General features: G+C 35.2%; 8 protein-coding genes across 9 annotated transcripts; 2 read left to right on the top strand and 6 right to left on the bottom strand.

The window, feature by feature from the left end:
• LOC106359274 (phosphate transporter PHO1 homolog 8) lies at positions 1 to 4,045 on the bottom strand. The gene is made up of 11 exons (XM_013798999.3): positions 3,158 to 4,045; positions 2,610 to 2,886; positions 2,464 to 2,512; positions 2,153 to 2,224; positions 1,930 to 2,059; positions 1,728 to 1,848; positions 1,380 to 1,638; positions 1,149 to 1,253; positions 598 to 1,068; positions 382 to 518; positions 1 to 284 (listed from the first exon to the last, which is right to left on the bottom strand). Exons 1-11 carry the CDS (start codon positions 3,684 to 3,686, stop codon positions 188 to 190), a joined length of 2,247 nt encoding a protein of 748 aa, XP_013654453.2. The 5' UTR covers positions 3,687 to 4,045; the 3' UTR covers positions 1 to 187.
• A 1,681-nt stretch (positions 4,046 to 5,726) lies between these two features.
• Positions 5,727 to 9,569, bottom strand: LOC125577134. Its single transcript, XM_048738001.1, has 10 exons — positions 8,827 to 9,569; positions 8,082 to 8,326; positions 7,708 to 7,981; positions 7,416 to 7,530; positions 7,220 to 7,344; positions 6,866 to 6,947; positions 6,682 to 6,793; positions 6,456 to 6,613; positions 6,268 to 6,388; positions 5,727 to 6,176 (listed from the first exon to the last, which is right to left on the bottom strand). Exons 2-10 carry the CDS (start codon positions 8,100 to 8,102, stop codon positions 5,916 to 5,918), a joined length of 1,269 nt encoding a protein of 422 aa, XP_048593958.1. The 5' UTR covers positions 8,103 to 8,326; positions 8,827 to 9,569; the 3' UTR covers positions 5,727 to 5,915.
• Positions 9,570 to 11,903: 2,334 nt separating this feature from the next.
• Positions 11,904 to 13,386, top strand: LOC125577133 (transmembrane emp24 domain-containing protein p24delta9-like). The gene is made up of 4 exons (XM_048738000.1): positions 11,904 to 12,274; positions 12,344 to 12,553; positions 12,649 to 12,725; positions 13,094 to 13,386. The coding sequence occupies exons 1-4, from the start codon at positions 12,062 to 12,064 to the stop codon at positions 13,236 to 13,238; spliced, it is 645 nt and encodes a 214-aa protein (XP_048593957.1). The 5' UTR covers positions 11,904 to 12,061; the 3' UTR covers positions 13,239 to 13,386.
• A 591-nt stretch (positions 13,387 to 13,977) lies between these two features.
• On the bottom strand, positions 13,978 to 15,335 carry LOC106389545 (eukaryotic translation initiation factor 5A-2). The gene is made up of 5 exons (XM_013829831.3): positions 15,078 to 15,335; positions 14,657 to 14,779; positions 14,528 to 14,584; positions 14,363 to 14,437; positions 13,978 to 14,278 (listed from the first exon to the last, which is right to left on the bottom strand). The coding sequence occupies exons 1-5, from the start codon at positions 15,195 to 15,197 to the stop codon at positions 14,174 to 14,176; spliced, it is 480 nt and encodes a 159-aa protein (XP_013685285.1). The 5' UTR covers positions 15,198 to 15,335; the 3' UTR covers positions 13,978 to 14,173.
• Positions 15,336 to 17,792: 2,457 nt separating this feature from the next.
• On the top strand, positions 17,793 to 20,908 carry LOC111199816. The gene is made up of 4 exons (XM_022690257.2): positions 17,793 to 18,159; positions 18,814 to 18,876; positions 18,969 to 19,423; positions 19,606 to 20,908. The coding sequence occupies exons 2-4, from the start codon at positions 18,857 to 18,859 to the stop codon at positions 20,715 to 20,717; spliced, it is 1,587 nt and encodes a 528-aa protein (XP_022545978.1). The 5' UTR covers positions 17,793 to 18,159; positions 18,814 to 18,856; the 3' UTR covers positions 20,718 to 20,908.
• A 40-nt stretch (positions 20,909 to 20,948) lies between these two features.
• LOC111199815 (zinc finger protein ZAT9-like) lies at positions 20,949 to 22,795 on the bottom strand. 2 transcript variants are annotated; one of them, XM_048737995.1, is made up of 2 exons: positions 22,481 to 22,795; positions 20,949 to 22,413 (listed from the first exon to the last, which is right to left on the bottom strand). In XM_048737995.1, exon 2 carries the CDS (start codon positions 22,386 to 22,388, stop codon positions 21,117 to 21,119), a length of 1,272 nt encoding a protein of 423 aa, XP_048593952.1. In that variant the 5' UTR covers positions 22,389 to 22,413; positions 22,481 to 22,795; the 3' UTR covers positions 20,949 to 21,116. The 2 variants fall into 2 exon arrangements, with proteins under 2 accessions (XP_048593952.1, XP_048593951.1); XM_048737994.1 differs by having other exon boundaries at positions 20,949 to 22,397; positions 22,481 to 22,791.
• Positions 22,796 to 23,911: 1,116 nt separating this feature from the next.
• LOC106389540 (CLAVATA3/ESR (CLE)-related protein 9-like) lies at positions 23,912 to 25,154 on the bottom strand. Its single transcript, XM_013829824.3, has one exon. It carries the CDS (start codon positions 24,756 to 24,758, stop codon positions 24,291 to 24,293), a length of 468 nt encoding a protein of 155 aa, XP_013685278.3. The 5' UTR covers positions 24,759 to 25,154; the 3' UTR covers positions 23,912 to 24,290.
• A 1,032-nt stretch (positions 25,155 to 26,186) lies between these two features.
• LOC106398245 (zinc finger protein ZAT9-like) lies at positions 26,187 to 27,581 on the bottom strand. Its single transcript, XM_048737999.1, has 2 exons — positions 27,470 to 27,581; positions 26,187 to 27,370 (listed from the first exon to the last, which is right to left on the bottom strand). Exon 2 carries the CDS (start codon positions 27,334 to 27,336, stop codon positions 26,389 to 26,391), a length of 948 nt encoding a protein of 315 aa, XP_048593956.1. The 5' UTR covers positions 27,337 to 27,370; positions 27,470 to 27,581; the 3' UTR covers positions 26,187 to 26,388.
• Between the last annotated feature and the right edge of the window lie 392 nt (positions 27,582 to 27,973).

Here is a 27,973-nt window from a genome sequence, read left to right as displayed (position 1 = left end):
TGACTGGAACCATGCCATTATCATTTGCTTATATATTTCTTAAATGTCACACAGCAGGGAGCACAAACCGTAGGCAAGACTTTTATCCCATGTCTCTTATGCTAATTTCCTTACAAGCAGGCCCCTAACAAAGTAGAAACACCATTCTTTGGAACAACCTTGAGTAGGTCCAATCTTATATGCCTAACTATCTGGACTCTTCCTCTTCGCCGTAGTTGAACGGTAACGGAACTGATGTGAATGCTCTGAACTTCCCCACGTTGTTCAAATGCTCGTTCTCTAACCTGTGTTCGTAAGTCACAACCCAAACAAAAGCCAAAATCGTAAGTAGAAGAAATGATTTCTGAGGAACATTCATCGATTGTTTGGTGAAGACGTTACCTGAAGAAGTTCCAGATACCACGGCGTATGATCTCAAGAAAAGCAAGGAGAGCAATCATTGTTTCTCTATGCAAGAAAGAGGAGTTGAAATCAAGAACAGTCTGCAACCATGCCAACCTCAACACCACGTTTACCACCTAAAGAAGAGAGAGAGAAACAAAGTTAAAAAAAACCCTAAAACATGATTTATTTTGTTCTTCCTTTTTTAGTTCTCACCATTGCAACGTAGTAGACGGCTTTATTAGGAACAAGAAGCTTCTCTCTAAGCCAAGTCTTAGATGGATTATGAAGAAAGCCCCAGTCATGCACAATGTCCCAATATGTACCGTAGAAAGTTGCCAAGGCCGAGAAAACCCATGCAGCGAGTCTCCAGTTGTTTCCTCTGTTAAGGCTGTAAGCTGTTCTCAAGCACACAGCAACGATGGTCAACAAATACTTGAGAGCGTTGAAGCCTTGGCTTATATCTTTCTCTTCTATCAACCTTCGAACACACTGAAGGAAACGTGACCAGTAAGGAATCACAGCGACAATGAAGTTGAATGTGTTATATACATCGCTTGATCTGCATGTGTTTCTTCTTAGCCTGAAGTCTCCCCAACCGTAGTAACATACGTAGAACTGTAGACTCCTCAGAGCTTGAACCTGGCTTGTTAACTGGTCCGCCAAGAAAAAATCCGGAAGACTCACCTGCAAGTTTATATATATATGAGGACAGGTTGAGTTGAGATGTTTATCGATCTTTTTAACCATGTGACTGACTAAAGTACCTTGTAGAGCGGCGCAGCTATGCAGCGGAATATAACTGCTAGGAAGAAGAATCGGCTCGACCGATAGAAAATGTTGAAGGGACACACAGAAATGGCCATGACAATCTGTATAAAAACATTGTCAATATGAAATGATGTTATTATTGTAATAACATAACGATGTAACATAAAAAAAAAAAAAAAAAAAAAGATGTAACATTCTTGTGGTTGTAGTGATAATGAACAACTTACAGCTACAACGAAAAGGGGAAGAAGTTCAGTGATTGTCTTGTAGTCATTAGTATTAGGATCCATCTCCATGTCAAGGTTTATAAGCACAGCAGCTAGAGCAAGAGTGCCGAGACCAAAGCTTAGAAGCAGAACTGGTCTGTAACCAAGTTCTGTTCCTTCTTTGAACCCGAATATGAATGCGTAATTCACTCGATATTTCTTCCAAAAGTATATGTTTGAAGCATACATGATCATGTGCAGGACAATGAATCCGAACAAACTGAATAACATGGTTTAAGAAACATTCTTGTCAGCAAAAATCAACTGGTTCAGTTAGCGAGATGAGTCTATAGATATTTTGGTTTGAACCTGTAGAGAGGGAACATTGTCTCCATGTAGAGTTTTTGTCCAGCTGTGCCCATTATGTTGCGTGCATGGATGAACAAGACAAGAGCAATCACTAGAGAGACTGAGCAGCCCACAAAAAAGCCTGAGAAAGAAGATTTTGATTAGTTTGTCATGAACTAACTGTTATAAAATGTGATTTATATTTGGGATGTTTTCTAGTTACCAGTTGAAAACGTTATACGATGTCTTTCTTTCTTCACTATTGGTCTTAAGAGATTCATTCCTTTGCTTCGGTTCGAACTGGCGAAATGCTCGACGAAAATAGACTCAACCCTCACCATAAGTTTGTTGATCTGTTAAATGTAAATTAAGCTCTGGTTAAAGGTTGTAGTATTACTGGAACTGGAAGAAATAATAAGTTTTTGATGTAGAAATGTTGTAGTAACCTCATCAGAGCTAGTGAGGTAGGACTTATCTACCATCTCCATGTAAGGTTTTGCTGCATTTCTTGAAGAAATCTGGTAGAGAAGAAATACCAAAAACATATTAATAAATACATGGCCGTGGTGGTCCTGAGCATAGTCAAACCAAGTATTAGTTTTGAATCCCCCAAAATTTTAAGAAAAAATAAAAATAAAAAAGGGTCCCCATTTTTTTAATATATTAAAATTCTTACAAATTTGTTTCTAACTCACAAAATCTCAGAGCATAAATAAATATCAAGAAACTTATATTATCTAACTAAATCAGGTGTTACCTTATCATATTTCTTCATGATCTTTGAAATCGCCAGGGTGTTCAGGAAGCTGAGATAATTATGATTTATGAACATAACATGGATCAAATAAAACACCTTTATGAGTTGCCTTTTTGTTAAGAATGCCTAAGAAACAATATGCATACCTGTAGTTCTTGAGATGTCTAAGCTTGCGATAAAACTCGATAAAAGCTTTCTTGAGCCGTTCTTCTATTTTCTTGAGATTTTCTCTTGTGAATTTGAGCTCTTCTTGGTGTGATAGCTTGAGGATGTTTCTGATTGTGGACAGTGGAGTTTCCTGAGTTTTGTTTAATTTGATACGGTCAAGAACACTTAAAGCCTCTGGTGTGCTCTCTTTTATTGAATCTCCACCGTTGGATTCTTTTATTTCGATTCCCATCTCATCAGCTAATGACTTCCTCCCTTCAAAATCAAACACACAAAAAAAAAACACACAACAAGATTCAAACTTCTTGCCCTTTCGTACTAAACCCAGTAACAAAGAAACAATCTATTGACTATTACCAATGAGAAGTTTATCTAATAACTAAAACTCTTGGATAAATGCTAACGGTTCATAGGCGTTGAAATAAATCTATTATCCTAAAGAGTATTAATTAAAAAATGGTTTGGGCTTCGGACACAGAACCTCATAGTCATTTTAAGATATAGAAAACAATCTATGAGAACTTACTCTGTTCCTTGGAATCCAAGGCATTCACGTCAACTGATACTGTTTCAGAGGAGGTCCAAGGAGAAGTAGGTCGATCAACTTTGATTCTGAAAGCAAACAAAGCATCCATTTGTTTGTTTAAACCCACGGCATCCTTCACCATTTCATCCACTTTAGATCGGTAAAAATGGTTCACTTTATCGAACTCCAGATCTAGGGTTTTAAAGAAGACGAGCTCTGACTCTCTTCCTGCTTCTGCAACTCTCATGATACTCGTCTCGTATCTCTCAAATCCATCTTCGCCAATCCTTGTACTCACCATAATGTCCTGGTTTTCGAGATCCAAATACGAGGCGGCGCGGCTGTACCGCTTTGTCAGACCGCTGAAGTTGCGGTAAACAGATTTCTTGGGTCTCAAGGCACCTGCTGTTCTTGATCTTTCCCTTGAGTTTTGGATTTCCTGAAGAATGGATTTGAGACAAGGATAATTCATGTAAGCTTGTTGCCATTCTGGAACCATCTGCCCATCAAACTCTTCCCCAAACTTCATCTTTTGTTGTCTACACAGTTTCTCTGGATTAAACTCAAGAATCCAGATATTGAAAACCCTCTTTTAGTTGGGATTAATCTCTCTCCCTCTCTACTTCACTGAAAAGTTGGCTGCTGAGTAAAGGGTGATGAACACTTATAGAGAAGACAAACAATAAAAAAATGAATGAAAGAACAGATCTTGAAGAATGTCAAGGAAGACAACTATAAAGAAAAGGAAGGTTGGGGAAAAAGTTATAGGAGGAATCTTCGTAAAAATGGAAATAATCAATTAGCCAACCATGCAAATCTTGGAATATTTTCAACAAGTCTCTTATATATACGTCCACAGTCAATATTCGTTACAACAATATATTTGTTTCAATGTATATTTATAGAAACAAAGGGGATATTTAGTCACGTCTATACAGCTTGGCAAGTGGATTTAATTCCCAAGTGAGAAAATTCAAAAACATCGAACTGAAATTCAGAGAACACGTTTTGTCTGGGGGGGGGGGGGGGGGGGGGGGGGGGTGGCTCTTGGACACTGGACAGGTCGTTCCAGGTAAAGAAGATCTTTTGTTTTGTTCTTACGACAAAAAATCATTAATTGCGTCTTTAACAACGTGTTGGTCAAGTAATTACCATCAAATTACACAATCAGGTATAGAAGAGAAACTTGGGACAAAAATCGTAAAAAGTTTAAAACTTGTTGTTTTCTTGCTAGACAGTAAACTAGCTAGGGACAGTCAGTGACTACTCCTATCTCAAATATCAGAAAACACACCAACTTTATGACTCGTGACTCCTTTGTTTATCATACCAAATAATGGAGTCTGTTTTTTTTTTTTAACATAACACTAGAGCCTTTCTCCGCGCTACGCGCGGAAAAGTGGGTTGATGGTGTACTCCTCGATGATAAGTTTCAATATTTCTGTTTGTAATAGGAGTGTGTTGATGGTATACTCCCGATGATAAGTTTCAATGTTTTTGTTTGTAATAGGGGTACTGATTTATCCAAAATGAAGAGAAGCTTGAGTGCCAAGCTTTATTCGGAGAAACCATTGTTGAGAAATGGTTGGAAGGAATGTAATCAGAGAACTGGTTGCCTGATGAATAAATAGATTTCAGACCGGTTGACCGGTTAATCTCAGGTATGTCACTGGATAAGGAGTTTGTTCATTATGCTAATGGTGCGTAAAGCCAAAAAGTCCATTAGGGGTTCCTGAGTATGAGTTATATGAGGCACTAACGCAGTATCGTTTGTTATGTTTGACTGGATCGTGTATCTTTATTATTCCTGAACTATTATTACTTAACCAAAAACATATAAGATTTGAATGCTCGTAACCCGTTTGCGTAAAGCCAAAAACAGTAATGTTTTAGATCACAATATTTAAAAAAAAAAAAATTAATATATGTGAATGCATAGGTAATATATATAACCCAATCCTTCAAACATCCAAACATCAATGATGTGGAAACATTCAAACATCACATATTCATTATAGTTCATTTGACTATGTATTTGTATTAATAATTAATTTTTTATTAAGTATTATTCTCAGCTTTTTTTTTTGAATATATATTTTCTAGATCAGTTGACAAAAAAATCAATTAAACATTTTTTAACTTTATATAAAACATAGTTAAAAAAACTTTATATAAAACATAGTTTAAAGTTCAAAAATATAACAAAGCTTTTATATTCAAATATAACATAGCTTACATATAAGTCGTAAAAAAAAAAGCTTTCATATTAAAAAAAAAAAGCTTTTATATAAAAACGGCTGCTCTCATAGCTACTACAAAATACTTAAAAATAATGTGCATGTATCTACTGCAAAATAAACACATTGACTGCATCACTTTCTTTTTTTTCTTAATCATTTTAAAGTTTGATTGGTAAAACACAGCCATTTTCTGTGCCTACTAACAATCTTAGTTTCTTCATCTTCAGAGAAATGATTAAGTGCAGGCTCAGTTATAACATGTTCTGTTTAAGGGAGTATCGAAAGAAAAAAATCAAGCAAGCAAACTAAAAGTTAAAGGCTCAATCAAAGATGGAAAAAGCATCAGATATAACAAAAGTAAAATAACCAAACATCAAACTTGAAGAAAAAACATTAAAATGAGTGTAACCATCGTTATTTTAAGAAAGATAAGTTCAATGTTGCAAAACCAAGGTCTGAAAATGAAAAGAAATGAAGCATAGAATTTTAGTAACCATAAAACCACCACTAATCACACCTTAGCCACATTTGGCTCTCTTAGGCTCTTCTCCCTCAATCTTTTCAGCAGCCCTTTTCACCCTCTCACCATCGGATTCTTCTAAATTGACTCCAATATCTGGGTCTTCTGGAGTGAGCACCTTTGTCACAGTCAAAGTTTGGGTCTTGCCAGTCAAATTGTGGGTTGATACCTTCATAATGAACTTGCGAGTCTGGCCTATGGTATCAATCAGAGCTTGAGGGACCGGAACCAAGTGATCAGATCCTTCATCCTCGTTGGCCTAATATACATTTAAACAATTGTCACTATACATTTTTAAATATATTGGGAGTATACAGTTAAATAACAAAGCCAGACAGGTTTGTAACTACCTCAAAATAACTCTCAACCAACTCAGAAGCCTTCTTCCCAGACAGCTCATGACCAGAGTCACCAAGGAGCACAAAAACCGCCTGGTCATTATTGTCGTACACAGATATCTTGGCTAGGTACCTGTATTATGAGAAGATTAATAGTGAATGCATCGAACGCATGAGTATAGGTAAAATGAATCACTTACTGTGCAACACCAACAATATCACTCTTCCCACACTTTTTACACATAAGGGTGGTAGGCCCTTTGGTTGCCTTTGTGTGGCACCCACCACAGCCTATGTAATACCATCCCGAACCATGTACAACATCACCAATGGTGGCTATGCACTCAAACCAAGCAACCTGCACAATACTTTTAATCAGAAACTAAGACTATCCTACTGAATATTTATACATTGATAATGCACGACCTTAGCATCTGCCTGCTTCATATAAGAAAAGAGCTCGCCTATGGTCACTGTATCAGTCTTAGTGACAACGTCTACATCAACTCTCTTAGCAACATCCAAGTTCGAGTTCAACCTGAGGACAACCTCCAAACATCAATTGCGATACTGAAATAACAAAAACGATATTTAAAACAGGAATGCTTACCAATTGAGATAATCTTGGGTTGCTTGAACATCACTTTCCATAAATATCCTTGACGACGCCATAGAAGAGAGACATAGGGCACCTACAACGGTTGCAATGTTATAATACATAGGAAACTATAGTGTAAAACGAATCGTGGAGTTATGCATATATATATCTAACATTTGTTATTGCAGAACCTATTGGGGTTAATCAACTATCAATTATTCACATACTTTTCAAATGTCTCATAGCTAATAAGCTCTAAATTCAATTAACGCAGGTCTACTGCTCAAAACTAACCTAACCAGATAAGATTCCTTGACCATCCTATGCAACTTCTTAAAATGATAAGAAAAAGCTGATGATACAAACCTCCATATCGTTTCGGGTTTAAGGTGGTGACTAAGATAACACTCGCAGTTCCTCCAGACGCCTTGAATCTTTCACCAAAGTCTGAAGCAGCCTTGTCCCAGAGGTACATCTTCATCACCGGACCACTATAACATCCAATATACATGTGGTAAGAGAGTCGATATATGAACATGAAATGAGATATAGAGTAGCTTACTCATGTGTTTGAACATGAAGCAGAACTCGTCGGGTTGAAGCTATCTCGGCTTCATCTACCACGAGACTGTCATTGAGGACCTGCCCATTCACAAGTTTGATGTGGCCAACATAATCTGCAAAAGAAAAAAATCAAACTTTTATATTTTATAAACCCAGCCATGAAACCTAAATACCTAAGACTGGATCAAAACATTATCATAGCCTAACAATGCTGGATATATTTCATCAAGTAAGAACACATCATATATGATTAGATTAAACATGATACTATACAAACGGTGAGAACTTACCATAAAGATCCCCTTTCAAGTCGCAGGCAGCATTGAACTCCTCATATCCATAGAATCGGAAACGGTCCTCAGGGAAACAAACCGAACTGTCCTCTAGATCAGAGAGGACAGAGGTCGATGAGAAGGTGATGGTGACACTTGGCTCGGATACCCGATACAATGTCTTGTTATTAGACCCGAAAAAATTATGGAGCCTGTAAATGCCACCAGCTCTCATGTGTGGCAAATAAGTGTCCATCCTCCCAGCTGGGATGAAGCCCTGAATAATAGTTTCCTGTTAACAACATTAAAGAGATTGAGTTGAATTAGAAAAGTTAGTCAGTAAATCTTTTTTTAAAAAATATTATCATAAGCTTTGAATAAACGGCTTATACCTCTTGGTCGATGAGAAGCATTTCGAGACCGATAAGCAACTTCGTCCGAACATTGCGAGCTTCCCAAAAGTGGATCAACCGAAACCTCAACTCGCCTTAATGAGGTCCAAATTTCACATCTTTGAAAGACATCACTCTCCCAACGTTGGCGGAGACAATAGCTTTTCCCCTGACGCCAGAGGAGACAGCAGCTTTGCTTCTTACGCCTGAAGAGACACTGGTCTTCGTGGTCTGAATGATCGGACCTACAGAGAAATATGAGCGTTGCCATCATCATATAATTAGTTTCATCTCTGTAACACAATTGTATATGTTTTTGTATGTACCGTAGAAAAACTATTAGAAAAAAATTTACTTGTTTGATCTCACTGTCCTAAAACACAAACTCAAACTGAATAATTTTTTTTTGGGTTATCAAAAGGATTTGGTCGGCTATATGGTATCAGAAAAAAATCATTTTCTAATATAATAGCTAGAAGCACTTTTAGCAAAAATCAAACGAAACGATTCGGTTCTTACCATTAACACAATTGTATATGTTTTTGTATGTACCGTATAAAAACTATTAGAAAAAAATTTACTTGTTTGATCTCACTGTCCTAAAACACAAACTCAAACTGAATAATTTTTTTTTTGGGTTATCAAAAGGATTTGGTCGGCTATATGGCATCAGAAAAAATAATTTTCTAATATAATAGCTAGAAGCACTTTTAGCAAAAATCAAACGAAACGATTCGGTTCTTACCACTGGGATTCTTCGAATTAGGTGAGCCGATCGAGACGCCGGAAGAGACACCTCTATTGCCGCTGGGTTTGGTCAGACTTGGAGAGGATACCAAAGCATCGCCTTTGGCTTTCTTCGAGTGGGGATTGCCGATCGAGAGGCCGGAAGAGACATCGTGTGTGCCGATAGGCTTGATCGGACCGGAAAAGTCGCCAGCCTCACCGTCTTTTGGTTTCTCCGAGCGGGAATCACCAGAGAACGCAGATTTTCCGTTGGAACTCATTGCGATAGCGATGTACTAATGAGAATATAGAACGAAGTTTGATCGAAATAAAACTTCGATCGAGAGCTTTATAAATAAAATCTTGATGAGAAGAGCAAAGCGAATCCATAAATGAGAGTAAAGAGAGACGAAGTGGAGGATGTATTGTTGGTTCGAGGATCGAATCGTGAAACGGAACAGAGAAGAGGAAGATCAAAAGGTACCGAATTGATAAAGGGAAGTAGGGTTGAAGGACTGACGAAGGATCTCGAGTCGGCACTTCTCGTTCTCCGTCTTTAGAAATAGTGGGCTTTATGGCCCAGCTAATATCACGTCAAATTTTTATGAAACCGCGAGCTTCATAGCCCAAACCATATCACGTTGGTTTTTTTAAAAAAAAATGCAAAGCTCAGATGACGTGTCAAAACATTATAATGTGATTGGTTGATTAAACTGTCCGACGTGGACAGCGTTTCTGATCAGTATATCGCCCTTTTAATACTTGTTTGATTAACATTTGAAAGGATTAAATCGAATATATAGTTTATAAGCAGTTCATTCAGTGATCTCCAAAAATCAATAACAGAGCTTTACTACAAGTTAATTTATTTAAATATAAATGGCATATCAACCTTTAAATGATTGGGTATCTACTCTACATACATTTTAATACCGACACGTGAATAGTCTAATATATTAATTATAAAAGCTACTTAAAGGATGGGTTTCAAAGTGGTTATCTTTTGATGAATCAGACACGTTTTTAGCTTACTTTGTCCTTTTGTTTTTGGATGGAGTTGAAATACGACTTCCAGATGGGTTCCTATAGATGAAATAATAGCGCATAGCCGTCCCTCCCTAAAAGCATTTGAAGCATAGGATTTAGAAACGGTCACACTTTTAATGTTTTTATAGTGATATTGGTTTTGCTATGTTTGATCTCTTAACTATCTGAAGATTGATTCTATTAATTTCATCTTTTTGAAAAATACCCTGCTTTGGCATTCCCACAAAGACTTTGTATTTTGTTGCGAGTGAGTGAGTCCAATACATTTTTTCTATTCATATATATATATATATATATATGTCTTTTTGTTTAAACTATATTAGTTGAGATATTATATTTTACATGAAGAAAACAATTCCTTTTTGGCACTAAACGGTGAAAACTAATTGTTACACAACTAAGCGGACACATTCTCTTCAAAGCCATAAGCCGGCAATAATTAGTTTTAGATAATGTTTTTGTTTGGTGGATTCAAATAAGTAAATAAAGATAATAATTTTAATTTTAATTCTGTTAACAATTGCTTATTGTTATAACGTTTTTACTAATTTAAACATATAATGTACCTAGAAATCAACCATATTTGTCGTTGAAAGCGAAACCCCAAGATATGGCTGCTACATGTTTTAGAATAAACCATAGAATTGAATAGTTCAATGTTGTTCTCATGTATTTATTGAATTACAGCTAAAGAACAGCATCTGCGTGACTAAGATTTATTTTGATTTTTGATCCTAATATTTGACTCTCCTTTTATTTATTTTTTGGATGGGGTTTGTAAATGCAACGTACATGGGTGACTTCTCCACGTACCGTCAATATTATTTCGTTATTTCTCACGAAAAACGAAGCTTCTAGTTCTAAGCATCATCGTCAGCGTTAGTTTTTTTAAGGGCACGCGAACGTTAGTTACGTTAGCACGACTGAATAGGTTTGATCATCAAACTTTGATGTGTAGATTGTTTTGTGATAGATTTGCCCATGTGTGTGTATTTAAGTTTCTAATGGTTGAATTTACAAATAGATATATAAAGCTAAAAATATAAAGAGTTGTCTTTTTTTTTTGTCAATAAATAGCTGTCTTAATATGTATATATCTAAGCATATCAAAAATAAAATATATACCACTAAACCATGAAAATTTAAACCTTGCCCATATCAGTAAGGGGGTACCACCATTCCCATCACATTCACATTTCATATCAGCATAATTCCTTATCCAAAGAAAGGCCACCACAAACGAAGCCAATGAAGATAAGATCATAGGTATTGTAATTACTCCAACGACAACTCATGTGTTTGGTGTTCCCCACGAAAAGATGGTGTTAAGCTCGAATACATCAAGAAGAACTGAGTATTGATGGCATTGCAGTGGCGGATGTAAAATTATATTTTTGTGGATGCAAATCATACATAAACTTAAAAATATAGCTAGAAAATGATATTTATTAGGGCTTATTTGCCAAATAACAAAAAAAAAATGAAAAATTTAGATTTTGGCAGAAAGAGTAGAGAGAGATAGGAAAAGAAAGTAAGAGAGAGGGGGAATTTTGGTTAGTTAGTGTATTTATGTTTTTTTCATGTATATAAGGTGCAATTTCTCTATTTATTAATGTAAAATAACTAAAATTCAGATGTATTAAACAAAATTTAAAAACTTCATGGTAGCACTTGCCACCTCGTTGGGTAACGTAGATCTTTGCATCTTTTCTGAAGGTTACGCTGGAAATTGAGCTACTTGTGAAAACATATTGTGAAAAGTTAGTTATGGCTCTTTTTTTTTGCCGGCTAAAAATTTATTCAATTATATCAAAATTACAATTTTAAATTCATATAAAAGTATTAAACGCAAATTTTTACACAGCAACTCTGTGCATCGTATCATATGCTGAAATTATTATATAACAAATAAAATTAGTGAACGCCTTATTCCCTAAAAAATTGTTGTCTTAATGGGCCTATTATTATCCAGTTCAACAAAAAAATAGAAAGTTTCATTTGCCTAAAAATAATACAAAGTCAAAAGTCAACCTTTATAAAGACGACGAAAGAGAAGGTTTAAATCACCGTGGACGTATTCTCATCAATTAGAAACACGCACGTGTCAAACGCTCACCTTCCTCCTCCGTCGTCATCGTTCATCTCTGCAACAACGTACGACCGAGGAGCAAAAAAAAAAGAAAGACCTCTCCTTTAAGCATTTCATCATGGTTCTCCGACCAGAATATCTATGCACATTCCTCTTAACCATAGCCATCCTATCGCACGTTTCCCAACCCCTCCACTTCGAGTTAAAATCAGGCAAATCAAAATGCATCTCGGAGGACATCAAAAGCAATGCAATGACCGTCGGAAAGTACACCGTCGTCAACCCTAACGAACCTCACCCTGCTCCACAATCTCACAAGATCAACATAAGGGTACTCGTAAAATTCGTTTCCTCTTTTTTTCAGAAAATTTGTAAACTTTTGATGTAACACACATTACAGGTGACGTCGAGTCAGGGGAACACGTACCATCACGCGGAGGAGGTGGACTCGGGGCAGTTCTCGTTCACGGCGGTGGAAGGTGGAGAATACTCGGCGTGTTTCGCTGCTCACGATCATAAGCCTGACGTGACGTTGAGTATCGATTTGGAATGGGGAAGTGGTGTTCATTACAAGAGTTTGGGTAGTTTGGCGAAGAAGAGCAAAGTCGAAGTGAGTTTTTTTTTTAAATATTGTTTTGGTAATAATAATAACTCATCAGATTCTTGATGTCTTGTTTGTTGTGTTGTTGTGTTTGTAACCAAAAGGTCATGGAGTTTGAAGTAAAGGCTTTGATTGAAACCGTTAACTCGATTCATGATGAGATGTTTTATCTTAGAGACAGGTAAATAAAGTTTCAATTTATTTATGCTTTGTGGTTGTGCTTTTGTTAACTCTGGAAGGGTCTTAAATTGTAGTTGTAATATTCTGGTACATTGTGTTTTAGGATTATGAAAATTATCTTTTCTAAGATAACTATGTATCTCAAAAGGAAAAATAATGTCGGGTTTTGAAGCTATGGGTCTCTACCGATTGTAAATTTATTCATGCACATAATAATATACAAACTTTAAACGAATATTTGACTAAATAAATCTTTTGCTTTTAAGATTTTTTTTGCTTTTTTCAAGTTTGATTCCAGTTCATTCACAACAATTTTTGAATGTGGATTTTCGAATGTGGACTTGTGTGATGAGTATTGTTTCGCCTCAGGGAGGAAGAGATGCAGGATCTGAACAGGGCTACAAACTCGAAGATGGCGTGGTTGGGTTTGCTCTCTCTTTTTGTATGCTTAGGAGTTGCTGGGATGCAGTTTATGCACTTGAAGACGTTTTTTGAGAAGAAGAAAGTCATCTAAGATGATTTTAGATGGAATAATTCCACTCTTTCTTTAATCAGCTCAAGGGAATCTTTAACTCTCTAGTGGGTTTTGTATATTCAGATTTTTGTGGCTTGAGCATATGGCCTGCCTCTTGAACTAAAATGAATGTGAAAGTGTTATGCCATTTTTGCACTCTCTGTCAACAGAAAGAATAACTTGGAAAACGTTATATACTTAGGCACGGTACTTCTTTTTTTTGGAGAAGAGCAACTTATAAATCTTTTCTTTTTGAAGAAGAAGTTTACCAACAAGAGATTCAGTTGGAACCAGTGCGTGTAACCACATAGCTAACCAATTCTCTCTGAGTTTAACCACAATTATTAGATTGTGAAGGTAGAATAGAGACATTTTTTGTGCCTTTTAACTAAATTCTCTTAGAGAAAGACGGAGCTTTAAACCTCCATTATGTTTTGTCTCTCTCCTAAACATGCTGCAACTACTCTCATTCACATAGAGCGCTTAATGAACAATTGAGAGGAAGTGTACCTGAAGATTAACTCGGTACTATCATCACACTCATCAGATTCTCCAAGTACAATCACATATCTCACTCTGATTCAAGCTTTTCATGAGAGAAAATATTATTTACCTGAATGTGTTGCTTGGTCAAGAGACTGAAATGATTTACAAACATCGTTTGAATAGTAACTAAGTTGCTTAAACGTAATCTTCTTGAATAACATATAACCACCAGGTATTAATGATAAGCAAAGGGTAGTAGAACTTTCACTGTTTAAAACACCAAACGTTTCAACAATCCAAAACCAATAGATATGGTTGTCTTGCAACACGAAACACACATAAATGGTCTAAATTAGAAAAAAAGGAAAAGAACATTTTTTTTTTAGTTCTTATAACAACTGGATAGAGAGTAATATTATCCTCTGTGTAAAGAGAATGATACTATTGGTTTACTTGCCACCACCAACTTCCTTGACGGCACAGATCTGCTCCTCTCCCATGGAAGACATGACAGACACCACCACATCCTTTCCCTCCTCGAATCCACTCTTCATCTGCATTTTTTTTAACAAATTGTTTTCATTATCACAATCTCAATTCATGTACATGAAAAAAAAAAAAAAAGACAAAAAACTAACCAGAGCGCTGAGATTATCATCGGTGGGAAGCTTGAGGTCGTCCTTGGTGCCACCACTGTCGGTCAAAAGGCTAACCTGTAACATGACCAAACAAACAAAAATTATAACTTCAAACATGTCCAAAGAGGAAACCAAAACATTAAGTCAAGAGAAAAGTTAACGTACAAAGCCATCCTCAGAGATATCAATCAACTGGTAATCAATACGGTTCACATGTGGAACCTGACAAAAAAAAAATCTGAATCAGATCATGTCTTATAAATCAAATCTAGTAAAGTTATGTTTTAGACTTACATCACAATTGTGGGAAGAGGGAACAATATCCTCGAGCTTCTTAGCAGTGAAGATATCAATAGCAACAAAGTGACACTTCGCGTGACCGTGCTTACCAGTCTTCGAAGTCGAAACCTCAACAACCTATCAATCAATCATCCCAAAAGAGCCAAAAGCAAAAATAAATAAATATCAAATCAAAAGACTTTGTTATCCCTAACAATATTTAGATCAAAAACACAAAACTAGATTCCTTATATTCATTCATTCAAACAAAACACATCTCTTGTTGTCTGATCTCTACCTACCTATGTTTATTTTCATTACAGAACAGGATACAATAATTAAATAAAAACTAAACATATCTGAAAAACTCAATCCAAATCAAAGGAGCTATACAGAGAGATCTAGAATCATGATAACGACGAGATCGAGACAATACCTTGCAGGGACGGCCCTTGATGACGATGTGACCACCTTTACGGATGTTACCAGCCTGCTGAGGGTAGGTCTTGGAAGCTCCGGCGTCGCTGGACTCGAAGTGGTGCTCTTCGTCCGACATGTTTCGAGAGAGAGAGATGGATATTAGATTGGAGAATGAATCAGATTGAGAATGACCAAAACAAAAAGAGAGTGATATCAATTTTTATACGGAGGAAGAAGGCTAGGGTTACTGTATTAATATCTTTCTCAACCGTAGGATGGGAATATCTCAACGGTTGAGATTTAATTAGATTTATCTTCTCTGGTGCGTCACGGCGTGCAAACCACGCGGCCCTACACTTGTTTGCGGTGTCTGATCGCTAGCACAAATTCTCCTTTTTTATTTTCTTATTAAAAAATAATAAAATGAGACTATTCTAGATTTGAAAAGGCCAGATTTAAGTTGGACTTTTTTCATTTATACAAAAAAATCATTTAGCCTGTGAGTTAACCAAAAGTCAGGAGTTCCGTTATTACTCGGTTCATTGTTTAATCTTTCTTGAGTTGTAGTTCTTGCTTGAGATGAGTGTTAGTTTCATCAGAGTATTACAATGATCAATGAATGTTGCAAAATCATCCTTTCTTGCACTCGTATCAAACATTCAAATGGCAAGTAACGTAACAGAGAACTCCACTTATTCTTTAAGATGCATGTTTTGATTAAAACACTAGAGCTCCGTACTCCACAGTCAATGATGAGGATATCATTCTCACGAAATTCGAAGACATGAACCAACATGAAGGAGATTTTTATGATTACCATTAGAAAATGGGCTTAAATAGACCTGACAATCTACGGCCCATTGTCCTTTTATCAATGCTTTTTTTTTTAATTTCTACATGAACTCTTAATACTGTACTAGTATATAAATGGGCCATGTTGGTGCATTTTGTTTCCTTATTATGGTGGATCAAGTAAAGTTATATATGTAAGGTACAATTATGCACACTACAAATATAAGCTTAAATCAATGTTAACAGTCCGGAGAAAAGATAGTAGTAGTAGGCTGTCAAAGTAAAATTAGTGTCCGTGTTTAAAAGACAGAGAATATAGAGAAAATCGTATATTGAATTTCGAAATCTAACTGTTTTTAATATGCGTTTTTTTTGTAGGAGTCTAATTATAAGGATGTTAATAACAAATCTATTTTAACTATAAATTTAAATTTTAGTTTTAGGAATAACAAAATCTGTTGAGAAAAAATCTAACAAAATATTTTTTAAAATTTAAATATTCTTTTAATTAATGCACTGATTAATTTCACAACGAGTAGTATAATATTATTATAAATTAATTTAAATTAATTTAAATTATTTTTTATTATAAACAAATTAATGAAATTATATGCTAATTTTATAAATTTTATAAGTATGTTCTACATTATATTAAAATAGAAGTAATTAATGAATTACATATTAAAATTATGTTTTTTGTGCAAACATATTAAAATTATGTTGAATTGGTAAACTAATATATTTAAAAAAATGCTTTCATTAAGATAAATAAATAAAATATCATTTACCGTTTAAAGTGACTAGAATATCATTCACTTTTTAAAATGATTATTATCATAAATTTAGTAATAATTTTTACAAAAATAAAATTGCTAACATATGTTAAATTTTAATATTTAGAAGTATATATCATTTATTAAGTTATTTTTAAAATGACAGCAATATATTATTATAAATTATTTTATACAAAATAATATAAAATTTTATATCTATAAATGAAATGTTATTCGCACGGGTGTACGGGTTATAATCTAGTATAAGCTTAAATCAATGTTAACAGTCCGGAGAAAAGATAGTAGTAGTAGGCTGTCAAAGTAAAATTAGTGTCCGTGTTTAAAAGACAGAGAATATAGAGAAAATCGTATATTGGATTTCGAAATCTAACTGTTTTTAATATGCGTTTATTTTTGTTATGTATTACCTCGTAAGAAGACATCATGTTTTTGCTGAAAGAAGAAGACATATATTTCTTTTTTTCTTTTGCTGAAAGAATTTGATTTGCAAGACACAGTACAATAAGGATGATAATAATTGATTTTGAGTAAAATATATTATTTTTTCCTTTTCAAATTAGTTGTCGTTCTAGATTTTTCAAAATAATTAAAAATAGTTAAATATTCAATTTTGGTCTTATTTAACTATTAAAATTATATGTTTTATTTTTTTGGTTAATTACCGTAGGAATAAAAAGATAAATTAGCGATATAAATTGCACTGAAATTCAAAAAGAATACTTATTTTTGCAACAAAAATTGTATTTTTTAAAGGAATAGTATTTAGATGAAATGGTAAAGAACTAAAGTGTTCCATAAAAAAGAGTAAAGAAGAACTAAAATATATTATTCCCTTCTTTTTCTGTTAGACGATGTTTTAGAATTCTGTACATAATTGACTTATCCACGTTGAGTTTTATAATGTTATTTTTTTTAACATATTTTTTCTTTTCAAAAACTTCAAAACATAAAATTTTAATTATCAGCACCAAATTTACTAGAAAAATAAAAAAAAGCAAGGGAAGGACCGAGTATGACAAAATATGGCATGTCACGGTAAGTCTCTTCAGTCTTCATCTGCATTTAATATTTGTTTTTATGAAAACACAAAATCCAATCAAAAAAGGAATATAAAATCTCAGATTCTTCTTTTATTTGCTGCCTTCACCATAATAGAATCTGAGAGAGAGAGAAAAAAAGCCAGAGACAGAGAGAGAGAAAGAGAGTTGGCCCAGCGGATCGAAGAAGAAGACGGCTTGAGAGATTTCTTCTTTCTTGGAGTATTGATTATTTGGCAGTCTCTCTTCTCTTATTTTATAAATGAGTCTTTTGGATAAAAATAAAATTCGCTATTAATTTTTTTTTAGAGGTGATCTCGGGAGAACATTGTTTTTTATTTTTATTGTTCATTTCTCGATTATTATTAGTCTGACCGGCGATATAGGAATGAGTGTTTATTTTATCATCAACGATTAAAGATTTGTTTTTTTTTTCTCTGTTCAAAGTGCGATCGGATGATGTGGTGGGTCTGAGGTAACAATCTCTATCACCCTACTTTTTATATTTTATTTTAAATATTTTATTTTATAATTCTTCTAGTTGTTTTGCCATTTTTCTATCAAAGTAATTTGCATAATCAGTGTTATTTTGTTTGATGAATGTAGGTTAGTCATTTAAAGTCAAATCCATCCTAAAATCCACATTCTCTGTGATTATAATCTATTGCCCTTTTCACTTTATTTATTTTGTTTATCCTTGTTTGAAAAGATCTCCACTTGTAGAATATGGCTTTTTAGATGCGACAAATTGTTTTTTTTTTTTGATAATGATTATCTATTAAACTAAACTGTTTCATATTTTTTTTTTTTTTTTTGTAAACTAAACTGTTTCATAATTTGCTTCTTCTTCTTCTGTCGCGAGAATCATGTGATTGCGTTTTCGAGTTTTACATATATCAATTAAAGCTGCACGAGTTGTGTTTATAAGAGGAATATGAGCAAGACTCCTGTGTGTTTTTTTTTGGAACTCAACTTCATTAAAACTTAAAAAGCTGCACGAGTTGTGATTGCGTTTTCGAGTTTTACATATATCAATTAAAGCTGCACGAGTTGTGTTTATAAGAGGAATATGAGCAAGACTCCTGTGTGTAAAAGTTTTTTTTTGTCCTGAAGACTTTAATACCTGCAGATTCATCATATATGAGAGAGATTTCATAAAAACAAACAATGCGATGCCGTTTTTAAGAACCAGGTCTCCTCTTTAATTTCATTTTTACTCATATGGTTTCATTTACGCATGTATTGATATTTTTTTGGTTTTTTCATTGATCCGATTGTGTATAGAGTTGAGAGGAATTTGGTGGATGAAGAAGTAAAGGGAAATAACTCAACTGACGATATGAATTTGAGTGATCATAATACATCATCTGAGAATGCAACTAAAAGACAGCTTCCTGTGTTTCTCTTACCAAACTCAACTTCACAAGCTTGCAACGCTAGTCCTGTTAAGGCCAGGAGAAAAATGATTGACCTTCAACTCCCTGCACACGAGTATCTTGATACGGATGAGAACGATGAGATTACAATCTGCGCTCCGTATAAACGCTCCAAATCTGGAAGAGGGGATGATGCTTCTCACCACATCAACTCTTCAGGATCTTGCTTGGATGTGAAGAGCTCTAATGGCTTATTAGCTGACTTGAATGAGCCACTCACATTGCAAGGTTCAGAACCTGTGCCTCACAATGCAGATGTTGAAGGGCAGTCTAGTCAAAATGGATTGATGGTCCTTGACGCAGGTTACATGCTCTCCTTCAATTTCATTCCATTTCTAATTATTTGTTTTTAAATATGTCGTAATAGTGTCATTTATGATACATGTTGACGGCTCTTAAAATGTTTTTTTTTTAATTGCATGTTGCCGTTTTTGCTTAAGTTCTATATTTCTCAAATTTTTCATGTGTGGTTGTGTGTTAAATAGGGCGTGGCGGGAGCACTCAGAGTCAGAGAGACCTGCATATACCTTCCCGTTCTGACAATGCAGTTCAACCTCAGAGGCAGAGCTATCCTCCGACTGATTATAGCAATGCAACATTCTCCCGGGAAAGAGCACATCGTGAGATGGAAGCTCGTTCAGTGAACCCTCAAGCTTCTTATGATAGCTACGTGGAATCAACTGTGGCATCATCTAACGCTCCAAGATTACACAATGACTACCGCCCTGACTTTATCAGACCATGGAGCCATCTGTCTTCACCATGGAAGAATCCTAGGTGCATCACTGATCAACATAAGGAAGTGAACCACTTGTTAAAGCGAGACTTCGATATCAACTTGCCATGTGATGATGCCTCGGTTGCTAAAGCCTTTTGTCTTAAAAAGGAAGGAGAGAACAAAGCTGCCAACGTAAGACACTGCTTTGATCTAAATGCATGTGCTAGTGAGGATGATGACGTTTCAGGCTTACATTCTAGTCTAAGAGTGAAAACAAAAGGAACTTTTTCGGTAGATTTGGAAGCTCCCCCAACTCTCCAGAGTGCAGAAGAAGAAGATGGAGATAGCTCGCAGGATGAACTCATCAAGGGAGCAGCAGAAGCAATAGTCGCCATTTCATTGCCTGATCATCCTGATGACGCAGCTTCTTATTCTTCAACTGATGTCGCTTCCAAAAGTCAGCTCTCTTGGTTCGCAGACATTATCACTTCTTGTGGTGATGAGTTAGAAAGAAAGATTGATGGTTCTCCACAAGAGTATTCTTCTGGGGAGATTGACTACTTTGAAGCCATGACACTGAGTTTACAACCAACCAAGGAAGAAGACTACATGCCAGAGCCATTAGTCCCTGAGAATATGAGCTTCGAAGGTACGGGCTTGAACAAGCCAAGAAGAGGAAAAGCAAGAAGAGGAAGACCGAAGAGGGGGGATTTCCAGAGAGATACTCTCCCTGGACTCTCCTCTCTATCAAGGCACGAAGTCGCTGAAGATATACAGTTGTTTGGTGGGCTTATGAGACTAAGGGCTACAGGATGGGGAAAAGCAACAAGAAGACCGAGGAGACAAAGGTGCCCTCCTGCAACTGTCATCTTAACATGATAGTTTCATGAAACAATCAGAACTTCACAAACCTTGAAACATTACAAAGACTACAATTAGTATTACAATACATTGATGTTATTGAATGTCAACGACTTTTGCTGGTTATACAAAAGATACATCTGTTTATTATTGCAACTGCTTGACGCCAAGGTACAGTATACCTTTTTCTACCAATCATTGTTCTAATATGATCTTTAAAGTATAAAATCCTATTATACTCTTAACTAATAACCAAATTTAATCTGATTAATATTTAAAAAAATTCTAACAAGGGACAATAGCTTGATATAATTATGAACAAATAAAAGTAAAAAAGTATGCTTGAATCTGAAGCAAAGAACAAATAAAAACAAGAATGAGAACAAAATCTTGATTTTTCAGTTACTGCTGATGGCATTAATCTATAGGAGCAGGAAGATTGAGATCGATGAGTGTATGCATCTCATGAGCCACTTGGTGTTGTTGTTGAATCACCAAAGTCCTGTGCTCATGATTCCCAAGGAAATGTGATCTCTTGTGACCACCTAAAGCTTGTCCTGATTTAAACACCCTGAAGCAAATAGGACACTCATGACCTTTGCTCTTCTTCTTTGCACCACCACCACCACTTGCTTTCTTGACCATTATGGATTTATTACTATGAATCTTGATTGTGTCTGCACAAGATTCAGTCTCCAAGCTTAGCTGATCACCACTGTCATACACTGATTCAGCTAACTCATACTTGGTTCTCTTCCGACCGTAACAAGGAAACCCTCTTTTGCTTTTCCTCAGATCATACTTTGTAGCAGAACGACCTGATCCGGTTCCTGACCATTCTTTCTTGAATCTGTTCAAGCTCTTATCCTGTGAGCTGTTGAATCCCATTGCAGCCTTGTTACTGAATCCATCATCAACAAAAACGTCCGAGTCCAACTTCTTTGGTCCATTCCTGAAGTAGCCAGAATCAGAGTTATCTGATTCATACATAACATCACCATTTTCCACTCTTCCAAGGTTGTCTTTCTTACAGCACTCATCCACTTTCTTCAGCTGTTCTCCTGAAGATGACTTGGTCTCAAGAATCACAGAGTAGTTGTCTGAAGACTCAGCAAGAGAGTTCACAACCATGTTATGTCCTTTCTTGAAACTTGAATCTCTAGACATCATCATCAGAGACAATGCCATTTCCTCTTGTTCAGGCTCAATCCCAGTGTCATCAGAAGATGCTGAACCGTACTGATTCATGATGTTACCACCAACAACTCTCTTGGATCTTCTTCTGATAGGTGATGAGGAAGCTTCAGTCTCAGATTGACTATCCATCACTATCTTCTCTCTCTCGGAGTGACAAGCCATGTGACCACAAAGAGCTTTAGAAGAAGGGAAGCCTTTACCACATTCTCTGCAATAAAGAAGTTGCTGTTGATGTTGATGTTGCTGGTGTTTCAGAGCCATCATGCTTCTTTGAACCACAAACCTCTTGTTCTTTTTAGGATTCTCTCTCAGACCGTAGCTAGAGTTGCCTCCATTTTCGTCGACTCTGAGGTTATTGAGTTCATCTTCATCTGAATCAGCTGAGTTCTCGTGGTTCATGTGAGTTCTGATGTGACCTCCAAGTGATTTCCCACAAGGGAACCTCTTGCTGCAGAACCTACACACAAACTTCCTCTCTTGGCACTGCTCCATCTTCTAAGACTAATAATATCAAACACTGTATAATAAGCAAACATCATAAGAAGAAGAAGGAAAAGTAGTGAGAACCCATTTGTTTGATTTACCTCAAGTCTTGGAAGTAACACTTATATCCCCAGATGGTAAGAGAGAGAGAAGCATCAAGCACAAAGCTTGATACTTTTTTTCACAGAGATCAGATGTTGTGGAATGTAACAGTCCTCCCTTGTTAAATTACAGATCCTACCATCAAGCAAAAGAGAACACAAAAACAGGAAACAAATAAAACAGACTTTGAAAATATCTAAAGTTAGGAGATTTGCTTTTTTTTAGAGTTGGGAATGAAAAGATGAAAAATTATAATCAGATTGAGATTAAGGATAGGTTTAAATGAGTGGATACCAATCTATAAAACTTTATTTTTTAAAAATGGTACTAATGATTAATGATTTTTTTCTTAAACATAAAATCTGTGGTATTTTTAAAACTATATATGCATTCTGTATTTTAAGCTATTTTCTTATTTTTCTACAAACTATCCACCATTTTCAAAATGGGTAAGAGTGTCTGTCACAATTCCTTTCTTTTTTTTGGTTAGAGTCTTTCAAATCCAAAGTTTTTCTTATTTTTATTCTTGTCTTTAACAATATAAGTTTGTTTGTTTTCCATTTTGTTGCCAATAAAATTCATGTTATCACCAAAGTCCTCCTTACACTCCCCATCTCTCAGTTGTATCAATGTCATTCATTGTTGCCTCTTCGGTTTCTCCTTATTTTCAGTCTTTTAACTTTTTTAGCTGCAACAAGCGTATTAGTGTTGAGATATAGTGTTTTTCTTAATGGACTTGTTATTATACCACTAGACTAATTACTCTTTTAACTGTGTTCAATATATACTTTTATATTCCCACTTTTTCTTTGTTTGGTTGTAACTTTTAAACTTGATTCACAGGTTTTTGCACTATTTTCCTCATCTAAGAAAATAGTAAAAAGTTTTTTCCTATAAATGAAAGAGCATCTACATTTTTTTTGTTTGTTTTATATCTATGTACAACTCACACACATACACACATTCATTAAAACCAAGTCAATACACAGACTGCACGTTATGTAATGAAACAAAACAAATTGTTAGAATTGTATTGTCTACAACTTAAATATAATCAGGAATCGGATGATAATGGCATCATGACCTACTAGTAAACGGACTAGACGTTGAAAATTCCTTTTAGCAAAAACCAAAATTGATTTGGAAATAGAAAAACAGACGTTACAACAACAAAAAAACTCATCATATTTGCAGGGTTCTATAAATCAGTGTCTTGTTGGGTATTCACAGAGACAAGCGAATTTAATTACTTTACAGCGATATATCATGAGATGAGAGAAGAGGATACATATGGATATATATATGGGCCATCATTTTTTGAAGTATAAATTTATTCATAGACAAATAGAGACTTTCATGTTACATAATATACAGCTCCCAAATTAATGGAACTCATGCGTTTCTCCTCGTACTCTCCTCGCTCAACCATATCTAAATATTTTCTGCTATTTTCTTATGAAGTTTTTAACTATAAGCACAAAATAAGCAAAAATAACACTATTTTCATGATTGTTTACACAATCTACAAGTCAAAAAACAAGCGTTGAGAATAAAATATCAATAATATCTCCCCAAGTAACGTAGGACTCTATTACAAGATCAAAAGAGTAGAATCAAGATTCAATAAAGATCCACAAAGAAATGATGAATCTGCGTCTTCGGGCAAAAGAACTCTCTATATATGAATAACACAGATCTCTCGAACAAGATGTACTCCAAGAAACCCCAAGAAATGTGTCAACTATAAAATATCTAACTAGCAAAGGTCTCTGTCTATATGTATTATGTATACGTACTGGGGCAAGAGCTTTAGTTGTGAAGAGGATTTGGACCGGAGGGGACGAGTCTTTTATCGACGCCGTACCTTGGATCAATCTCCGGCGGAGGAGGGGAAACAAGTGGCTGCTTCTGGCTACTACGGTGGATTCTTTGAAGCTCAAAGCACATAGAACGCGCGTAAGGACGAGAGAATGAGTCACAAGGAGTCACGTAATAAGGGAGGTGAACCCTCGGGAGGAATCGGTGAGTTCGGTAACGGAAGTTTCTTGATGTCATCGTCCGGTTTACTTCTGCTGCTGGATAAGTGATGGAAGTTGTGAGAAGGAAGAGGAGGAGGAGGAGAGAGATCAAGATCGAACGGTTCAGGTGTGTCGTGGACATTGCTCGATTTGGTGAGAGAGATAGCAAGTTTTTGTTGAAGAAGGAAAAGTTCAAACTTTGTGAGAAAGAGGGAAGTAAAGCAAATTGGGATTTTAATGCAACGCAGAAGATGCACATGAATCAACGTTAATTAGTTCGTTTTGTGGGTCCTTGGTTCATTTTCATAGACATAAATATAGTACGTGATACATTCCGATCGATTTATTTCACTTTCTATTGCTGTCTACCTGATTATTTATAGTACGTAAGAAAATGATCGAAAGTATTTTACATGAAAATGTAGTACGTGTATACAACTACACAAACCAATACAAGAAAACAAGAACGTTTTTTACACAAATGTAGTACGTATATATAGCTGTTACGTGGATCTTAAGCTATATATCTGGTCTTTATTGGTTTCCATGGGCTAAAAATGATTCCACCAAAACTATTATAAGCCCAATAAGGGCGGTCCATCAAATAAAGAGGGCATCTGTATCTTCAAAATGTGAGTTTTCAAAAAGTAAAAATACCAGAATATTCGAGTTTCTTTTGAATATTTTTGGTTATTTTTTTTTGCATTTACCTCGAATTAACACAAATCTCTTCTTGATAAAAATGAAACATCAACATGTTTTATAGAAAGCAAAGAGTAATGGCTATAGTCTTGACTTTTTTTGTAATCCTATAGTCTTGACTTTGTTTGGGGTAAAATAAATATATATCCTGCTATACATTATATAAGTATATAAAATTACCATAGTTTAAAAAAATATTAAATCAAATTTATCTCATATACGTATAATCTATCCAACTATATTTGAACTATAATAAAAAGGTAATTTTTGATAAAAGAAAAAAAATGTAATATTAACTATTTCGCATTAACTTATTTATTTAAAATAAAAATTAAAACTATTTATTTTCTATAAAAACTTGATGAATAAAAATATATTAGTATTTATTATAATTGGTTATATATATAAACAAACACAAACAAATAGGGTGATTGGTTGGGTTGTAACTCTAGAAAATTTACTTTAGAATTTAGTCTGTAGAATTTTTTGATTTAGTTTTAAGGGATGTAGCTTTAAAATTTTCTACAGCTAAAAAGATGAAGCTTTAGAAAATAAGATTTTTACAACCATTTTTTGTATGTTTTTGCTGTAGCTTTAGTTTTTTGGTTGTAACTTTAAAAACTAAGATAAAACATGATTAGTAGTAATTAAGATTGTAGATGAAAATTAAAGTTAAAATCACTTCCTACAGTTCAACCAATCACCCCAAAGTCTATGATGAACAGACATCCGTCTCAACGATGTGGATATAATAAAAAAAAAGAACTAATGCAATCTGTCATTTTTAGTTTTTTTAATCAGCATAGAATACACTATTAACAAGATTACACTTATACAAACTAAAATAAATAGCTAAACAATAATAAATATAAAACACTGCAAATTGAAAATAAACATTTGCATGGGTTTGTGGGTCAAGGTGTAGTAAGTATATTATTACTAAGGTACGAGTTGCAGAGGAAGGTTTATAAAGTGAAAGCTAGAGAAAGAAAAAAATCTTTAAATGTTGAAGACAAGAAGAATCTTAGTAAGAGACATGAAGCTTTAGATCAACACTCGAAGTCCTAAAGCAAAGAAATGGCTAATTGATAAGGCTTTACATGAACAAACATTTGAATTACCTTTAAGAAAAACAAACACCAGAAGAAAACAAAACCAAGGGATGACCTGTGGTTTCAGGCTCTGGTTCATTCTTCAACATCATGAGCAGGAAGATTGAGATCGATTCGCATATCAGCAGCAGCTTTGTGTTTGACCCTGTGTTCTTGGTTCACAAAAGAATGTGATCTCTTGTGACCTCCTAAAGCTTGTCCTGACTTGAACACTCTGAAGCAGAATGGGCACTCGTGACATTTGCCATTCTTGTTTGCACTAATTGCTTTCTTGCTGTTTGTGTCTACTGCACAAGAATCACTCTCATAACAAGGCAAGACAACCCTTTTGCTTTTGCGCAGCTCATACTTTGATCTTCCCTCCTTGACCCCAAACTCACCACCATTGTTCCTAAGACACCCATCAACCGAGATATCTGAGTCTGACCTCTTTGGACCATTCATGAAGTAATCAGAGTCTGAGCTATATGAATCAGAGAGAATAGCACCATTATCATCATCATCATCATCAGAGTTATTCTCTGAAGACTCAGCTACTAGAGAGTTAACCACCAAGGTAAGTCCTCTAGAATCCATAGACATCATCATGAGAGACAAAGCAGTGTTCTTATCTTCTTGGTCAATCTCACAAGCAGAAGAAGACGAGCTCCCATTACTAAAAGACTCTGAACTGAACTGCTTCTTGGATCTTTTCCTGGTAGGACCTGAAGAAGTAGTCTCAGTATCCATCACCAACTTCTCTCCCTCACAGTGACAACAATCCATGTGATTCCAAAGAGCTTTCAAAGAATCAAAACCTTTACCACATTCTCTGCAACAAAGTTGCTGCTGCTGCTGTGTTAGAGCCGTGATCTCTCTCTGATCCGCCAACCTCTTATTGTTGTTGTTCTTGCCATTGTAGCTACTTGAAAGAAGTGAGTACTGGTTGGTGTGAATCCTGATGTGACGTCCAAGTGATTTACCAGAAGGTAACTTCTTGTTACAGAACTTGCACATGTACTCCCTCTCTATCATCTTCTCCATTGATCTTAAGACAAATGATCCAACACCAAACAAGCTGAATATATCAAGAAAAAGAGTTTTCTTTGGTAGGTAAACGAAAGCTTAAAGATTAGCGAGAAGAACCCATTCTTGTGAGCATGACTGATGAGTTTACCTCAGAAAAATGTTGCACAAAACGACAAAGCTTGATGCTTTCTTAGCGAAGAGAGAGAGAGAGAGAGAGAGAGAGAGAGAGAGAGAGAGAGAGAGAGAGAGAGAGAGAGAGAGAGAGAGAGAGAGAGAGAGAGAGAGAGAGAGAGAGAGAGAGAGAGAGGGAGAGAGAGAGAAGCAACAAAGGTTGATATGCTTTCTTAGGGATCAGAGTTTGGGATGTGACAGTTGTTCTCTAGCTAAGTACAAGATCTGACCTTCGAGCTAATAAGAGGAAGCAAAGAGATAAGTTTTTAAAAATACAATCTATCCTTTGAAGTTTAGAGATTTGTTTCCTTTTTTTTTTTTTTGAACACAAAGAGATTTGTTTCCTTTCTTTTGATTTTGGGGCAAATAAGAAAAAAAAAATACTTAAAAAAAAAGAGAGAGGAAGTGATGTTACTTAAAAAGGTCAGCTGCATTTTTGGATCTATTCCTCCTCTCTCTCTCTCAACCAACACAACACACA

Source organism: Brassica napus, chromosome A8, assembly GCF_020379485.1.
Source record: "Brassica napus cultivar Da-Ae chromosome A8, Da-Ae, whole genome shotgun sequence".
Taxonomy (NCBI): Eukaryota; Viridiplantae; Streptophyta; class Magnoliopsida; order Brassicales; family Brassicaceae; genus Brassica; species Brassica napus.
Note: the sequence above shows the minus strand (reverse complement) of the source record. Positions and strands in the feature narration are given on the sequence as shown.

Excerpts from the sequence above, each read along its gene's own strand:
- LOC106359274 (XM_013798999.3), bottom strand. The coding sequence starts at position 3,686 with ATGAAGTTTGGGGAAGAGTTTGATGGGCAGATGGTTCCAGAATGGCAA. Across the intron at positions 2,060-2,152 it reads ACCTCACTAGCTCTGATGAG|ATCAACAAACTTATGGTGAG; the intron begins GTTACTACAACA and ends TACATTTAACAG. Across the intron at positions 1,849-1,929 it reads TCGTATAACGTTTTCAACTG|GCTTTTTTGTGGGCTGCTCA; the intron begins GTAACTAGAAAA and ends CTTCTTTCTCAG.
- LOC125577134 (XM_048738001.1), bottom strand. The coding sequence starts at position 8,102 with ATGCTTCTCATCGACCAAGAG. Across the intron at positions 7,982-8,081 it reads TGCTTCTCATCGACCAAGAG|GAAACTATTATTCAGGGCTT; the intron begins GTATAAGCCGTT and ends TGTTGTTAACAG. Across the intron at positions 7,345-7,415 it reads CTTCATGTTCAAACACATGA|TGGTCCGGTGATGAAGATGT; the intron begins GTAAGCTACTCT and ends TGGATGTTATAG.
- LOC106398245 (XM_048737999.1), bottom strand. The coding sequence starts at position 27,336 with ATGGAGAAGATGATAGAGAGGGAGTACATGTGCAAGTTCTGTAACAAG.
- LOC106389545 (XM_013829831.3), bottom strand. The coding sequence starts at position 15,197 with ATGTCGGACGAAGAGCACCACTTCGAGTCCAGCGACGCCGGAGCTTCC. Across the intron at positions 14,780-15,077 it reads TCAAGGGCCGTCCCTGCAAG|GTTGTTGAGGTTTCGACTTC; the intron begins GTATTGTCTCGA and ends ATTGATTGATAG. Across the intron at positions 14,585-14,656 it reads CCTCTTCCCACAATTGTGAT|GTTCCACATGTGAACCGTAT; the intron begins GTAAGTCTAAAA and ends TTTTTTTGTCAG.
- LOC106389540 (XM_013829824.3), bottom strand. The coding sequence starts at position 24,758 with ATGTGCATCTTCTGCGTTGCATTAAAATCCCAATTTGCTTTACTTCCC.
- LOC111199815 (XM_048737995.1), bottom strand. The coding sequence starts at position 22,388 with ATGGAGCAGTGCCAAGAGAGGAAGTTTGTGTGTAGGTTCTGCAGCAAG.
- LOC111199816 (XM_022690257.2), top strand. The coding sequence starts at position 18,857 with ATGCCGTTTTTAAGAACCAG. Across the intron at positions 18,877-18,968 it reads ATGCCGTTTTTAAGAACCAG|AGTTGAGAGGAATTTGGTGG; the intron begins GTCTCCTCTTTA and ends GATTGTGTATAG. Across the intron at positions 19,424-19,605 it reads ATTGATGGTCCTTGACGCAG|GGCGTGGCGGGAGCACTCAG; the intron begins GTTACATGCTCT and ends TGTGTTAAATAG.
- LOC125577133 (XM_048738000.1), top strand. The coding sequence starts at position 12,062 with ATGGTTCTCCGACCAGAATATCTATGCACATTCCTCTTAACCATAGCC. Across the intron at positions 12,275-12,343 it reads CTCACAAGATCAACATAAGG|GTGACGTCGAGTCAGGGGAA; the intron begins GTACTCGTAAAA and ends CACACATTACAG. Across the intron at positions 12,554-12,648 it reads CGAAGAAGAGCAAAGTCGAA|GTCATGGAGTTTGAAGTAAA; the intron begins GTGAGTTTTTTT and ends TGTAACCAAAAG.